Source organism: Mustela erminea, chromosome 14, assembly GCF_009829155.1.
Source record: "Mustela erminea isolate mMusErm1 chromosome 14, mMusErm1.Pri, whole genome shotgun sequence".
NCBI classification, from domain to species: Eukaryota; Metazoa; Chordata; class Mammalia; order Carnivora; family Mustelidae; genus Mustela; species Mustela erminea.
Window position 1 is genome coordinate 80,844,323 of NC_045627.1, and position 12,905 is coordinate 80,857,227.

Consider the following 12,905-nt stretch of genomic DNA (forward strand, 5'->3'; position numbering starts at 1 on the left):
TCACTGACCCCCCCTTTCTCCTGAACACCAAACCTCTATGCACAGTTGCCTACGGGGTTCCCTCAGAAGCACCTCAGTTCTGTCACAACACAGGTCTTCCTCAGGGTGAAGCTCGCATACAGAGGTCACCACCAGGGGCAGCAGTGACAGAGCCAGCTGTCCCAGGGGTGGGGGAGGGCCTGGGGACAGACACAGGCCATTGCTTAGCACTGCCTACCCCCCCAGGAGTTGGCATGGAGGGACAGGGCTCCAGTGTTGTTAGAGTTTTCCAGTGTTCAAGGAAGTCCAGAAATTGGTTCATGTGAGATATCTCCATTTTAAAATATTTTTAAATGTTTTTAAAAACACAGCCGGCCCAACAACCCCCCATCTGTAGGCCAGATTTGGCCTTTGGGCTCTTAATTAGCAAACTGCAAGTCCCACTGTGCTGTATATACTTAATTCCGTCCCCAGTCCCTTCTGTGCCTCCGTTTGCTGTGAGCTGAGTGAGGACTGTGGCCTGGGTTCCCTTGACCCCACTTGGGGTGAAGCAGGTCAACAGGAGAAGGAGGGGTGGACCGAGGGAACTGGGCTGCCCGCTCCCATCTCGACATCTCCCTGAACTCCTTTCTCTCTCCTCTGCCCATCCAAGGCTTCATCCTGTCACTCACAGACTGCCAACAGCACCTTGCTGGGTCTAGTTCAGTGCTGGCCTGCCTTCAAGGTGCCCCAGCCCCTGGCCCCTCCGTTCTAGAGAAGTCTGCAAATGCCTCCAGGCCCACTGTGTAAACACAACTCAAACTCACCCCTGTCACCCCAGCTGTCTTACAGGCCTGCCCGGGTCACGGGTGGTTGTGAGTCAACACTCGTGTCAGACTGAGTTTCAATCCCAGCCTCTTCGTTCAGTAACTCTGTGGCCTTCAGCAGCCTCTTCACCTTTTTGAACCTCAGTGGCTCCCTTAGTTAAATGGTGACAGTGAGTGTGTCAGACTCTGCTTGGGTAACATTCCGTCTGGAGGACACCAGCTCACCCAGGACGGTCACCGACAGGACAGTTTCCACCGCTCTTCCCTCCCTACCACCCAATGCCAAGGGCAAAGGGACCAGGGAACAGAGCCATCGCGTTGGTCCTTCTGCTCTGCAACCTCAAGATGGTACGTGGGTCCAAGAGTGGGCGATGGCACCCCATGCCAGTTTCTTCCCTCCCTTCCCATCTCTGTTACCTCCCTGTTCGGGTCTGGATGACATCATACAGTGGACTCCAGGCAGGGAATTTATGGTTGCAAGAAATAGGGAACACAGACCCCCCCACACACACTCTTCTGCCCCAGGCTAAAAAATGACCTCAAGCAACAGGGTTTACTGCCAAGACCTCTGAGCCCTAAACTAGGGCAGGCCTCAAGGGGAGCAGGGGCTGAAGGAAAGCACAGAGCTAAGGGCCCACAATCTGCCACTGAACTCAACTGCCAGCAATCCCGGAAGTGCTCTGCTCTCCTCTGCCCACCCATGATGAGGACATTGGAATCAGGACACGACGCTGTGAGGGGAGTCCTCACGTTGGCAACCACTGGCCATTTCCAAGATGGGCCTTCTGGGAGAATGACCTCAACAAAGGGAGACCAGGAACCATCACAGCTCCTGGGAGCTGGAACTTACTGCGGGCAAACACGGGGGAGTGGAGACATAGGGACAAGTGGGGCACACAGGCTATCAATACTCGTGGCATTTGTTGCCTAACGTGGCAGTCACCCCTTGGCACCCCTCAATGGTGTATACGTGGTCAGGACTGAGGGGGACACTCCAATTCCAAAACTGAGACATATAAAGGAAGCCCTTTCATACAGCTCTCAAGAAAATGCAAGCAGATTCAACCCTAGGCGGTGGGGGGTTGAGCCGGACAGAGCCGGCGTGAGGGCCAGCTCCCGACCCAGAGCCTCGAGGTGTACAGGCTCCGCTGCCCCAGCCCCGCAGGCCTGCCTTCCTGCCACTGCTCCCCGGATGCAGGCAGGGCGGGCCAGATTCGACAAGCGTCAGAAAGGACCAGGCTGAGCATCGTCATGTGGCAGCTGCCCGTGGGTAAGCTCCAGGAACGCAGCCTTTGCGAGCGACAGACTCTTGAAACCGCGTAGCGGTGACTGACCAGTGCAGTGCGGGAGTGAAGAGGGGAGTCACCAAGGTCCCGGGCTGTTGGAGCCGATTACTTGGGACGTGGTGTGCCTCTGTCAGCTTCTAGCCGTGTGAGGTGGAGAGTTCTAGAAAGAGTCTCCAGAGACGGTGGCAACTGCACTGGCATCAGGGTCATCATCCAGCTTCAGAAGGCCTTCCTCTCCCCTACTTCCCCTTCCGCCCCTCCCCTGACACAGCTTCTATTTACGCCGGACCCTGCTGACACAGGCTCTCCGTGGCCACATGGTCGCTCCATCCGAACCATTTAGCTTCCCGTCCCACAGGTCACAGATTCATCCTCTACATTCCTTCTTTTGTGTGTGTGTGTGTGTTTAAGATTTTATTTATTTATTCAACAGACAGAGATCGCAAGTAGGCAGAGAGGCAGGCAGAGAGAGAGGGGGAAGCAGGCTCCCTGCTGAGCAGAGAGCCTGATGCGGGGCTCGATCCCAGGACCCTGAGATCATGACCTGAGCCGAAAGCAGAGGCTTAACACACTGAGCCACCCAGGCACCCCCATTCTCTCCACAACTTAGTGAAAAGGCTTAAATGCGTGGATCCGACTGACAGCTCAACGCTTCCCACCGGGTGAGGCAGTTGGCCAACCAGCTCCCAGCTTGTCTGCTGAAGGTCAGCTAGGGCCGGAGTGATGAAGCAGAGGAATGTGCTTTAGCCCACACCTGCTGGATGGCCGTCCCCTCAGCAGAGCCTTGATCTCTTGGAGACAGAGCGCCTGAGGACCCCACCAGCTCCATTGCAGGGCCACGCGCTGAAGAACACAACTAGCGGAAAAGGAAAAAGTCCGGCTTTCCTTGGGTGTTAAAACGAGGTGACTTAGTCACTCCTGGTAACCAGCTCGGTCTGCTTCATCCAACCCTCCTCGGCTCCAGGAATCAGGTCTAATTTTTCCAAATAGTTGCATGAGCACCTGCAGGAGTGTCTGGGAGCGGGAAGTCCAGGGTCCTCCTTGCAAGGCCTCTCCCTCCCTCAAACCTGCCACCCACGAACCTCGGGGTGCGCTCACTCAGGTCAGCGGGGTCAGGCCTGCGGCAGGTGCGGGGGTGGGTGGGGAGAGATCGCAGGTGTCATATGTTCACCCTCCGGGGAGTGCTCGCTCGGGTTTGCTGCTGAAAGGGGGCCCTTCCTTGCTCCTTTGGCAGAACCTGGCCTGGATCCCTAAGGCCTCCGCAGAGGGCCGCATTCCCGACTCCGAGTGCAAAGACTTCCTGAAACGCACGGATACCCCCAGCACGTGGATCCAGATACCCTGCCTCAGCCGTACCCTGGGCAGGACCCGGCATGGGATCCTCACTAAGTCTCAGCCTTGTGGCAGCCGGTTGGTAGCAGGGAAAGCCCCCGTGCCTCCGCCTTGAGGCCCGGGAGCAGAGGACAGGGACCTTTCCAATTCACTGAACTGCACTCACGTACCTGTTACTATAAACCGATAACCGGTTTGGTTAGCATGAGGAATGTGGCTGCCCAGGGGCGCCTGGGTGGCTCAGTGGGTTAAGCCTCTGTCTTCGGCTCAGGTCATGGTCTCAGGGCCCTGGAATCAAGCCCCGCATTGGGTTCCCTGCTCAGAGGGGAACCTGCTTCCCCCTCTCTCTCTGCCTGCCTCTCTGCCTACTTGTGATCTCTGTCAAATAAGTAAATAAAATCTTAAAAAAAAAAAAAAAAAAGAATATGGCTGCCCAGAGGGGTTACAGATGATGTGCAAATATGTTCTGCTAACAGAGCAGTCTGTGACTCTGTGGCATTGGTCAGTGGCAAAACCAGGAGGGGCCCCAAGAAGCCCTTCAGAGGGCTGCACATGGACCCTCCGCATCTCCTCCACGTGTGGTGCTGAGGAAGTGCTGGTCACCATAACAGGACTTCTCCAAATACCTTCACCTCAACAAGAGTCTTTGTCAACTTTAACAGAACACAGCCAAATGCTGTCAACCATTCTTTTATTTTATTTATTTATTTTTTTAACCCGTGGGTCTCTGGGCTTCTCATGAACCCTCACTAAGCTTCCTCCCACCTCCCACCCTCACACCCCCAAACCCCTGCTCTCTCCACTTCTGATCTCTCTCACAGAGTTTCCCTCAGGAGCTTCCATATCCCTTTCTGTCAGTGGCCCTGCATCTCCCCCAACAGCGTTTCCCGTCTTTGGATCTCAGAGAGAAAGCGCTGCGATCTGGAGATTTTGCCTGCAGAAGACTCCTTGACTTTTAGACACTTTCTCATTCTTCCTCCCTGGCAACGAGATTTGCTCGTCAAGAGGTATTAAAGGCGGGGGCAGGCTTCTCCACTCTTTCAAAAAGCTTTATACCACTTTCCACTCAGGGCAACGAGGGCTTACTTGCCCTACATTCTCATAATTAAAAGAATCCAGACAAGGATTCTTACCTGAATAATGAAAGTTTTAAGGTGACTCGGAGTAAAAAAAAAAAAAAAAAAAAAAAAAAAGTTCTAAGGTGACTCTGACATAGAAGCAGCTGGCATTGATTTAGAAATTTCTCCCAACAGGTGTCCACTTATATTAACATTTTTGGAGGTAATTTTGACAAATTATTGGGTCACAAAGTCCTTTCAAACAAAAAAGATTATCCCAAATACATTTTTAAATACTTCAGACTTAAAAGTATTAAAAATAGAGTGAAACCCTCCATTTTGATTTTTTTTTTTTTTTAAGATTTTTTATTTATTTATTTGACAGAGAACACAAGTAGGCAGAGAGGCAGGCAGAGAGAGAGGAGGAAGCAGGCTCCCTGCTGAGCAGAGAGCCCGATGCGGGACTCGATCCCAGGACCCTGAGATCATGACCTGAGCCGAAGGCAGCGGCTTAACCCACTGAGCCACCCAGGCGCCCCCATTTTGATTTTTTTGTTCACTACATTGAACCCTAATGATCCAGATATCAGCAAATACGTAGTTCAAAAATAAAATGACATTTTGTAATTATTTCATGAAGAGTTTCAAGGATACATTTTCTTAGAATGGCACAGAAGAGAGAGGGGGAAAGAGAGAGGAGGGGGTAGGTTGGAAGTGAAGAAGTGGGCCCCAAGAATAACTTATTGTTAATTAGTGCAAAATGTGTGGCTGAAATGGTTGATTTTGGATAAATGTGATTTTTTTTTGTGATACATTAGAATATGAAACTCAAAATCTCTCTTTAGAGCTAAGGCTTTACCAAAGCTGTTTAAAGGGGTGAAATCATCCCCGGGGTAGGGGTGGGGGATTAATTTAGAGTACAGGTTAAGGCTGTTGTAGCCTGTGGCCTCAGCAGACTGGGGTTATTAAACTGATCCCTGGGGTTCTCAGTTCCTAGCTCCTCATCCCAGCACCCCCAGTAACTCACTCTGTGTTCAGCAAGCCACTTTCCCTTGGACTCATGACATTCTGCTTCGGTTCTGTGATTCTTATACAGAATTCAACCACGCAAATTATTAATATCTGAGACGAGGTAGCCCCTCTTGACCAGTAGGGGGCAACTGATGACCGTGCCTTCCATTTTTACCCCAACCCGAAGGAATCCTTTACCGCTTTCTCTGGAAGTCGTTCTTATGATTGGGAGATCCATTTTGGAATGAATTACCCCTTTCATTGTTTTTATTGTTATTATTATTTCTTATAATACAGATGATGAGCCAACAGAAACTAAGGTCTTATTTGGAAACCAAGTCAGGGAAGCAAGTACAGGGGCATGGTGTTGGTCTGAAGATCAGAACCTAGGTGCGCACTTGTCCACTCTTCCATGCCATAGGTGAATGAAACACCCCCTTTTTCTAAAACTGGGGAGATTTGTGAATCAGAAATAATCGAATTTGCAATTTGATTAACATTCCATTCTAATGATGGAAACTGGTGATACCCACTGAGATCTGGCCCAGTCACATTTTGGTTGGTTTTGTAGCAACATACACCAGAGTGTGGCGGAAAAGGCAAATGTTCGCAAGCACGTTAAGGCCAGGTTTATTGTCTCATAAGGAGCGAGGTCAAAATAAAGTTGACCGGAAATAACTGGATTTCCTTGTATGAGACTGGACTACTTTACCCTTGTATGAGAATGGAAACATCAACAATGAGCCATGTTTGTTTCTAGATAACTTGTGAGAAAAACATCGCCACCCCCGCTCCCCACACCACCTTGTCTCTCATAGCTCTTGGTGGTGGCAGTAATTATGGGAAATCAGAGCACCCATCATCAGCCCCCCTTCTTGGAACCAGAGCTGCATCCTTCAATGCACAATGAACAAAGTATGGACAGGGAAGAGACAGAATGTGATGGTCAAGTCTAAAGCCTGCATCTGAAAGATGCAAGACAAGAGAGAGACTCAGCTTCTTCTTTCTTGGAGAAAGGTGGTGCCAGGGAGGTAGAAGGGCCGGTCACCCCAGCTATCCTTGATAGCTAGAAAAGCTGGACTAAACATATAATGAGATGTGTATGTGTAAGTGAGCCAGCAGTCGGGGGGTGAGGATTTGAGGGCTAAGATCCTGGAGAGAAGGGTTAGCAGGCAGATCAGCTTGGAGGCATTTGCCCATTCTCAAGAGGCAGAGAAGCTTCCAATGTTTTATGCTAAAGAGATAAAAATTAGAGTTCACCACCACCAAGGAGGAGGAACCTAAGTAAACTCCCTCAGGCTTTCAGCTGGGACTTCCCAAGAGAAAGCGGTGACAATAGAAAAACACTCACAAAGATTGAAGCCCAGTTTCCAGTCAGTCAAGTTTTGGTTGGACTAAGCCGAGACCCTTAACCTCATTGCGGCTGTCATCTTGTGCCAGCTCATTCTCCGTTGTGGGGAAGGTCCTGTCCCATGCGTTGTAGAAAGTTCAGTCGCCTCCCTGGCCTCCATCCACTAGATAACACTAGCACCAACACCGCCCCCCCACCCCCGCCCCCGACTAAGTTCAGACAGCCCAAAGTGTCTTCAGACATTGCAAAATGCCCCCTGGTGGGCAAAATTGCTTCTGTTTTAAAACCAGATCTGCCCAGACCCTAACTGCCTGCCAGAATCAAAAATAAATCTCACCATCACCTAGAGCCTTGAGCGACATACGTAGTTCTTCATACATAACATCCAGCACCTAATAAATCATTCTAAAGAAATGATAAAGTTGGCAGAAACAAGAAGACAAATCCACAATCATAGTGGGAGATTCTAGGACACATTTCTCAAGAATTGATGGGATACGCAGAAAAAAAAAACATCCACCAGATTGAACAACAGCTTTACTCCCCAGCTGTGAAGAGGGGACAGTTTCTGGAGAGGGCATCAGGTCTAGCTGCATGAAAGAGGGGGTTCGGAAGAAAGAGGCTATGATACTGTGATATATAATAAGAACTACATATTTGGTCTCTGACTCTGTTCCTGGCACAGTTAGTTCTTAAACACTTGGAATTTTCTAGGTGGTGAGAGCTATAAAGGTGTCTTGTTATGTGAATGAGGTGACTTTGGAAAGCCCCTCAGTCACCTAAGGGTGGGGACTGGTCACTAGAGGCACCAACCATGTAATCAGGGAGGTGGAACTTTCAGACCTACTCCCAGACCTCCAGAGAGAGGAGAGAGGCTGGAGACTGCACTCAGATCACCAATGGCCAGTGATTTAATCAACTGTGCCTGTGTAAGGAAGACTCCATAACAAACCCCAAAGGTAGGGGCCTGGGGATCTTCCCAGTTAGTAAACATGAGGGGGTCTGGCGAGAGTGTTCAGCCTGGAGAGCACACAGAAGAGTGCCCTTTCCCCATACATTGTATCTCTTCCATCTGGCTGTTTCTGAGTTATATCCTTTTATAAGCCACTAATCTAGGAAGTAAAATGTTAAGCCTCTGAGCTCTGTGAGCCACTCTAGCAAATTAATTGAACCCAAGGAGGGGTCATGGGAACCTCCACTCTGTAGCCTCTTGGCCAGAAGCACAGCTGATCGTCTGCATTTGTGATTGGTATCTGAAGTGGGGGTTTGGTGAGGGCAGTCTCCTAGGACTGAGCCCTTGACCTGCGGAATCCGATGCCCTCTCCAGGTCAGTGGCATCCCAACTGAGCTGAACTGTAGGACACCCTGCTGCTGAAGGAGAATGGCTTCGAGGTATGGAAAAGCCCCACACATCAGAGCTGAGCAAGGAGTGTCACGTGGGTCCCCTCTTTCCAGAAGCCTAGTGTTATAAGACCTCTCTTCTATGGGTGTCACAAAGTTCCTGCACACACGCAGATGTTTCTTTTAGTCCTTCCTCTGAAGACGACGCTTGGCTGCTCTGTGAGATCCTCTGTCGTAGCTCAGCCATGTTTGGGTCAGCAGAGGCTAGAAAGACAGGCAGAAAGCACTTTCAGATCAACTGGGAGGCGTCCCCAATCGAGGGGCAACTGAATTCTCTCCCATCCTGGCCCCTGAGGTACCACCGGGTATCACCAGACTTGGAGCGTCTTACTGTCTGAGGGCAGTCACTGAATTAGAGGAAATAGGACTGAATCTCTGATTTCCTCCTCTTCTCTCCTCTCCCCTCCCTCCCTCGCCCTTCCCCTCCCCTCATCTCCCCTCCCCTGTTTTTCCCTCCTCCCCTCTCCTCTGCTCTCCTGTCTTCTCAATATTTTGGCGAGAAGTACCCTAGCATACAGCCAACGGGCCTGTGCTAGTGGTACCCGCTACATGGCAGACATTACTCTAAGTGCTGCTGAGAACAGAGAGTGGAAGCCTGGGATAAGATGGATAAGGTGTCTCCTTTGCCTTCAGGGAGCTCGCCGCAGCCTCGCAGGGGCGAGGGGCTGACCGGCAACAGAACAAATGTGGCAGGAGTTTGGAGCTGGGTGCCAGGGCGATGCCTGGCAGAACACAATCTGCTGCAGGTGGAACCGGGACTCCTAGGAGTGCTGCATGGAGAGAGAGGACAGTCGACTAAGGGAATCCAGTTAAGCCTTGGAGCCTCTTTTAGGGGAGCAGAAGTAACATGAACAAAAGAGCCTGCTGGGGGAAATTATGAAGTGCGCTCAGGGAAAATTTTTATTCAACAATGATTGAGAGCCTGCTCTGTCCCAGACAGCGGGCTAAGAGCCAGATGTCCATTAGCAACCAAGACTCAGTCCATTCCCCCCATGTTCCTTTGGGCTGATCTAGTAGGAAGGTTGGAAAATGGCTGATCCCTTCTTCTGAAGGGACCCTAATGGGGAGAAGTTCCCCAGCAAGCTGTCTGAAGTAGCTGGAGCACAGAGGGCAAAGCACTAGAGGCAGACACGTCTGTCAGCTTAGGTGGGGGCCATAGTGTGCCATAAAGTTCAAGCTGAGCTCTTTTGCCCTCTTTGACTGGTGATAGGGAGCTACTGAATTCTGTTGAGCGGGGAAGTGGCAAGTTACACATAGATGCGTTAGGCAACGTCCTGTCTTATCTTCAATTCTTGTCTCCCTTGGGGCCAAATGGGAGGTCACGTCGGAGGGAACATTGGCATGCACTCGGTGGATAGGATGGATCTTGGGACCTGAGCTCCAGCCTGTGGGACATGGAGGCCCCCTGCTAGTGTTTGTCCTTGTTTTACTCCCACTGCCCGTGAAGGGCAGAGGCTTGGCCTGACCAATGGACAAGGGTCCACAGCTAACACCCTGTGTGGGTGGGCTAATTTCTTACATCTTAGGACATTTCTTTCCATATAGATCCCTTGGTCAGTAGGGCTTCATTTTCAGTTTTTTTTGGGAAAAATCTGTCTTAGGCATAATCTCTATAGAGATTAATTTTCTTTCTTCCTTTATTTTGACATTAACACGATGGCAGATCTCGGAATAAACCAGGTCACCAATGTGGGCATCCGATATTGTTTCCTGCTCACACTTTCCCCTTCTTCCACTAACAGAAGAACCTCAGTTTTACTCTGAGAAAACTCTGACCTTCCACTCTCAAACCACGTGACTCAGCTGACGTGAACTCCCTCCCCTACCATTTCTCAGGCGTGGCTAATCCGAGTCCCAGCATCAGCTCCATGGCTTTTGCTGAAGCTTTGAGAATCAGTCTTTGTCTGGAGAATCTGGAGTTTCCAGGGGCCACCGTGCAGAGAAAACAGGCCCCCCAATGAAGTCGACCAGAGGAAAACAAAGCTGAGAGGTGGAGTGAGACCCAGTTCTAACGACATCATTTGAATCCCTGGATCCATCCATGCCTGATGGCTATCTACTCCTGGACTTTTCAGTGTGTAAACCAACGCATTTTATTTTTTGGTTTGTATGTTACTTCAAATGCGCTGGAACTAAGACATTTCTGACTTGCATTTGTTTCTCTTTCTGACCCACAAATGTTGATCCTTGGGCTTGTCTGGCAGGCCACTTGAGTTGGTGACATAATTTCTTTCCTTCCCCATCTGTAACTGCCTCCTGCTATGGAGACCCTACCAGCAAGATGATGCTGGCAACAGGGTGTATGTGAAGGGGTAGGCCATGGTTCAGCAACATGGAAAGGAGGCTTGGTTTCTAAAGACTCTGGCCCACATTTAACCATAAATATGAATGGATTTCTATAGTGACATCAACATTAGTGGAAATACAAACTACCCGTTCCAATGAGAAACTAATCCGGATGTACAGATTCGTCATTTCTGCCTCTTTTTTTTAAAAAAAAAAGATTTTATTTTTTTATTTATTTGACAGACAGAGATCACGAGTAGGCAGAGAAGCAGGCAGAGAGAGAGAGAGAGAGAGAGATAGGGGGAAGCAGGCTCCCCGCTGAGCAAATAGCCTGATGTGGGGTCGATCCCAGGACCCTGGGATCATGACCTGAGCCGAAGGCAGAGGCTTTAACCACTGAGCCACCCAGGTGCCCCCATTTTTGCCTCTTGTTTTCAAATACATATGTATTTTATATGTGTATTCAAGGGTATGTATGTGTGTGCAAGTATATTATATATCTATGTGAGTAAAATATGTATATGTATAAATTATCCATACACGTATATATGTATTCATATATATATACTGATCTTAGAAGTAATGTACTTTTGTTGCAAAAAAATTTGGAATACAAAAAATATATATAAAGAAAAAATTTTCCATGCTGTTAACACTCAGGGATAATTGCTATTTGCCTATATTTCCTTTTATTATTTTTTTATGCATATATACTCTACAAAATTACTAGGCCATCTCTTTACTTCTGAGTATTGTTAAGTGAAAAAGGATGCAGAGGAGAAGGTTCATGACAGCATTTAGGTTGCATTTATGTGTCTATCTTATGTTTGTCCTCTCAGGTCTGGGAGAAACATATGTCAGATTATAAATAGACGTTTTCTCTGGAAATGAAATGCAGAAAACTTTTACATTGTAAGTTCTACATTTCCGTACTCTTTCAACTTCGGGGGAATAAATAAGGAGTGGCATTTTCTTTAGCATCAATCCCTCATTCCTTGTTTTATTTTTTTTTTATTTTTATTTTTTTAAAGATTTATTTATTTATTTGACAGAGAGAAATAACAAGTAGATGGAGAGGCAGGCAGAGAGACAGAGAGGGAAGCAGGCTCCCTGCTGAGCAGAGAGCCCGATGCGGGCCTCCATCCCAGGACCCTGAGATCATGACCTGAGCCGAAGGCAGCGGCTTAACCCACTGAGCCACCCAGGCGCCATCATTCCTTGTTTTATGTCACATACCCAGATGCACATTGCTGTTTATCCCCCAACTCATCTGTTAAAACCAGTGTTTATAAAGTTTAAGTAAGCTGGATCACAGAGCACAGATATTGAAAGATACAGCTAGAAACAACCAGAATATAGCACTCTGCCTTTGAAGCTCTGTATTAGAGCCAGGTGCTACTGACGTCGATGGTAAGCAATCAGATACAGCACCCAAACGCGTGCAGGCTGTGATTTAGCGAGTCTGTTGGGCATTTGACATGATATACACTGAACCCGAGCGGCTACAGGCCTGATAGAAAGGCACCGTGGACTAAGAGAGAGCAACAGGGTCATTGCGACTCCCCTCCTATCAATGAGGCACGAACACAAGGGCAGTGGGCAGGGGACCCACCCCGTCCTGGGGTGCGCAGGGCCCCATGCATTGGTGCCAAAGACGCTGAGCTCAAGGGCTCTGTTTGAGGGTGATCTTATCGAGTACCTCTCCTGAGACTCCGCTTTCCCATTTTCCCAGCTCTCTTATTATGTATTCAGCTCCTCTCTCTCTCTTGCTTTCCCCAGCACCATTAGAATATCCTCAGGCTACTCTCATCACGCTACCCAGTTCTTGCCCCACGCCACTCCTCCCTTGCAAAACCATATTTCTTGAAAGAGTCATCTACATTCACCACCTCTGCTTTCTTGCTATTTCGCCCAAGTGTTTTGGGAGTAGAAACCCATCCGGAAGGCTCAGAGGAGCTGCCCCCGCCATTGGAAGCCACGTGCAAGTCTAGAAGCACACGGGGTCATAGCTGACGCCCAGCTGGTCTCATAGCAACTTGGAACGGGGACTGCAAGTCCATCAGGATCAGATGCTCCTCGTCTCCCCTTCCCCCCTCCCTTTCCTCTCTCTTCCTTTGTTTCTCTCTGAACATCTCTTCCTTTCTGCCCCTCTCTCTACTTAACCACCTAGCTCCATCCCATAATGGCCACTGCAGCGCCAGTCAGCCTCAGGATTTCGGCTTCCACTATCAACAGACGGATGCCCGAGGAGATCGGACTTAATTAGCCTGATAGTTTCCTCAACTGAGACAAGTCATAGGTCACAGGCCTCATATTACAGGATACAGCTATTTGGGGGCCACTGGATCATGGACAGAGCAACCTGCCTTGGAAGGGCCTGTGGGGAGAAGAACAG

General features: G+C 49.3%; 1 protein-coding gene across 1 annotated transcript; it reads left to right on the forward strand.

Annotated features, from left to right (window-relative positions):
* Positions 1 to 2,660: 2,660 nt before the first annotated feature.
* LOC116573699 lies at positions 2,661 to 10,022 on the forward strand. The gene is made up of 4 exons (XM_032313953.1): positions 2,661 to 3,481; positions 4,225 to 4,410; positions 8,151 to 8,215; positions 9,888 to 10,022. The coding sequence occupies exons 1-3, from the start codon at positions 3,066 to 3,068 to the stop codon at positions 8,173 to 8,175; spliced, it is 627 nt and encodes a 208-aa protein (XP_032169844.1). The 5' UTR covers positions 2,661 to 3,065; the 3' UTR covers positions 8,176 to 8,215; positions 9,888 to 10,022.
* The last annotated feature ends 2,883 nt before the right edge of the window (positions 10,023 to 12,905 follow it).

Excerpts from the sequence above, each read along its gene's own strand:
- LOC116573699 (XM_032313953.1), top strand. The coding sequence starts at position 3,066 with ATGAGCACCTGCAGGAGTGTCTGGGAGCGGGAAGTCCAGGGTCCTCCT. Across the intron at positions 3,482-4,224 it reads TCTCAGCCTTGTGGCAGCCG|AGTTTCCCTCAGGAGCTTCC; the intron begins GTTGGTAGCAGG and ends TCTCTCTCACAG. Across the intron at positions 4,411-8,150 it reads CGAGATTTGCTCGTCAAGAG|GTCAGTGGCATCCCAACTGA; the intron begins GTATTAAAGGCG and ends TGCCCTCTCCAG.